This window comes from Pteropus alecto, unplaced genomic scaffold (genome assembly GCF_000325575.1).
Source record: "Pteropus alecto unplaced genomic scaffold, ASM32557v1 scaffold2453, whole genome shotgun sequence".
Lineage (NCBI taxonomy): Eukaryota > Metazoa > Chordata > Mammalia > Chiroptera > Pteropodidae > Pteropus > Pteropus alecto.
In genome coordinates this window covers 2,052-5,022 of record NW_006433456.1, presented here as the reverse complement: position 1 = coordinate 5,022, position 2,971 = coordinate 2,052, and the positions used below count along the sequence as shown (strand labels likewise).

General features: G+C 58.2%; 1 protein-coding gene across 4 annotated transcripts in view; it reads right to left on the bottom strand.

Annotated features, from left to right (window-relative positions):
• LOC102887061 (melanoma-associated antigen D4) overlaps positions 1-2,971 on the bottom strand; it is a 7,397-nt gene that overhangs the window by 3,423 nt on the left and 1,003 nt on the right. The window contains exons 2-7 of one of the 4 annotated variants that reach the window (XM_006908327.2): positions 2,697-2,907; positions 1,584-2,423; positions 933-1,136; positions 765-828; positions 479-558; positions 40-131 (exon numbers count right to left, since the gene is read on the bottom strand). In XM_006908327.2, the coding sequence (XP_006908389.1) occupies positions 40-131; positions 479-558; positions 765-828; positions 933-1,136; positions 1,584-2,423; positions 2,697-2,906 (1,490 nt within the window). In that variant the 5' untranslated portion in view covers position 2,907. Of the gene's footprint in view, positions 1-39; positions 132-478; positions 559-764; positions 829-932; positions 1,137-1,583; positions 2,424-2,696; positions 2,965-2,971 lie in introns of all 4 variants that reach the window. The other 3 variants (XM_015586582.2, XM_006908329.3, XM_006908328.3) reach the window with 3 other exon arrangements.

Sequence of the window (2,971 nt, the reverse complement as noted above, 5' to 3'; positions counted from 1 at the left end):
CACACCTAGGAAAGACACGATCCCCCTGCCCCTTCTCACTTTCCCAGGAGGCGAGCCGAGGAATCCCGAGTACAGACAAGAATGTACAGGTGTTCTTCCTTGTCAATCTCCTTCAGGTGGATCCCGAACTTCTACACGGGGAGAAAACAGAACGTGAGGTTTAAAAAAAAAAAAAAAAAAAACATGCTGGGTGTCCTGCAGGCAGTCACTCCATTCCCTGTCAAAACATTTCCTAGGCAGGGAACCCAAAGTCATGGGGGAGGATGAAGAAGAGAGGACGCGGAAGAGCTGGCCTGTAGGAGCTCTGGCACTGGCCGAGGCAATAGGACCCACTTCAGGAGACAGCAGGTGCTTCAGAGAGCATGAGGGAGAGGAACCCAGGAGAGGAAGTATGTAGTGGAAGCTCCCAGGTGGAGAAGCTAGGCAAGGCTTCCCTGCCGCTTTTGTTCCACAGAGCTGCTCCCATCCCCACACCCACCTTTTCCAGGGTGTATGTTGCTCGTTCAATGATCTCAGGGAAATGTTCGTCATATTCTCGGATAACATCCTTCAGCATGTCTGCAGGAGAGGTGACGTGGGGAAAGCACCTGGGCTGAGCGGGGGCCATGGAGCTGCAGCCCCTCGGTCAGCCCTGCTGAGGGGAGCAGAGTCAAGACCCTGTACTGTGGACATGGAGCCATCAGCCAAGGCCTGATGGGGGACCCAGTGGGGAGGGCTGGGGGAGGAGGGAGGGCAGAGTTCAGGGTGGGGGTACAGTTGTCCACCTGAGCGCTTGATGGGGATCTTCTTGTAGTCCTTAATCATCAGGTATTTCACCAACTTATTTGCCTGGAGAAGGAAGAGCACATGGGGAGGCGAAGGCCATGGGTGAGCTCAAAGAACTGGCCAGCAAGGGAGGAGGAGGGAGAAGGGAGGAAGGGCAGACTTCTTACCCTCTCTTGTAGAAGGGTCACGTTGCGGGGTGGCAAGCACAGTACGTGCCTTGAGGGTACCTGGGACCTCAGGGCCATCGGAGGCCGAGGGGTCATCTGAGCCCCCACCGTCAATGGGGGCTGCGGTGCTCTCCAAGTCGGTGGGACCGCAAGAGGCTCTCTCTCTTCCTCGCTGCTCTCATACTCATCATCCAGGTGCTTGGACTGTAGCATTGGGGAGAGGAGAGACCCAGGGCTACCAAGCTTACTGTACCAAAGGGCCTGGCAACATCTTCACCAGAGCAGGTACTTGGAAATAAGAGTAGTAGGAACAGCAGATGACACGTGCAGAGTGCTTACTATGTGCCAGGCACTGAGCCAACCATTTCTCCCTCCAGACCTGAGGGTAGGGACTACGTGGAGTAAAAACATGCTAGCACACTTGTGTTGGAGAAATTTGGACAAGCTAAGAAGAGGAGAGGGGAAAGGAGGGGAGGGGAGAGGAGGGAAAATATGGGAAGGGAGGGGAGGAGCCAGGAGGGGTGAAGAGGAAGGGGGGGGAGAGAGAGAGAGAGAGAGAGAGAGAGAGAGAGAGAGAGAGAGAGAGAGAGGAGAGAGAGGTAAGAGAAAGGAGAAGAGCAAGGGGGTTTTGAAGAGGACAGGGAGACTCACCTTCTTCGTCCTCTTGCCTCCCATCCTGGCCCAGGGCTCAGCACTGTTCTGAGCAGTGGCAGCTGCACCCTCCTGCTCAGGGGTGCTGGTGGCCATCTTGGCCTTGGCAGCAGCTGCCGCCACAACATTCTGAGGTTCCACCCACCGAGTCTTAGCAAGAGCCTTTCCAGACTTGGTCGTCTTGGGCCGGGTGGCTGCCCCCTCCCCTGAAGATGCTGCAGCCTGGGGCACCCCAGAGGCAGCGCTGGGGCCCTCTGCAGCAGCCTCTTGGGTCGGGGCGGGTCTCTTGGGGCGCGGGAAGGCCATGCCACTGACACCTGCTGGCTGCCCAAAATCAAAGACATCCTTCCGGCCCAGGAAGGCCATCTCGGGCCGGGTGGCATCCACCTCGCTGGCACATGGAGCCTGAGAGGAAGTGCAGGCAGCACTAGGACCCTCAGTAGCAACCTCCTGGGCCTGGGAGGCTGGCTGGGGCTGTGAGGAGGTTGCTGGAACCCCAGAGGCGGCCATCTCACTGTTGACTGGCATCTGGGAGCTGTGCGGAGAAGCAAGGGTTGTCTCTGGGGTGGCAGCTCCCTGAGCCTCGGTCGCCGCATATGTCGTGGGCTGGGTATCTTCTCCTGAGGCCTGGTCTGTGGCCAGCAGGTGGTTAGCGACCACCTGATTATAGGCGGCACGTGCAGCAGCAGCAGCAGCCCGAGCAGCACGGTTGGAGGCAGCAGCACGGACTACGTTGGCAGCATGAGCGGCCGCCTCATTGGCAAGTGTTTCCGGATCCAGCTGAAATGCCTCCACCAGAGTCTGGGCCAGCGTAGGGTTTTCCAGTTCCCAGGGCTCATTCTGCAAGGTGGGAGAGAGGGGTAGGGGAAGGCAGACAACTCTGCACACTTGCATCATGTTTCCCTGTGCTGGCCAGCCTCCTCCAGGCAGCCAGCCAGCCCCCACCACCTTCCAGGCCCTCCCCAACCCCCTTTCTCCCGGCAGAAGAGACATCTGGTTTGGAGAGGCTGGGCGGTCCTTCCCCATCAACCCTTCCCTTCACCCACCCCCCTTTGCAAACAACCCCATTCCCCCCTTTAGCAGGGCCAGCGGGTGGCCAAGAAAGGGCCTCACCGACAAGATGCGAAAAGCTGGACCCAAGCTCCCAAAGGCCCTGAGGAGACGCATGTCAAAGCTGGTGAAGGTCCCATAGCCTCCAAAAGCACCAAATTCTTCATAGTCGTTTCCTTCAACCATCTCTTCCTCCCGGACTTCATCACTACCCTCATCCATGTCTTCAGCGTTGTAGCTTTCTGATTCCATGCGGAAGCTTCCCTCAGCCATGCTGGGGTCCGAAGGAGAAGAGAGCGCGAGCGCAGCCCTAAGAGGTAGGGTGAGGTCTCTACGGC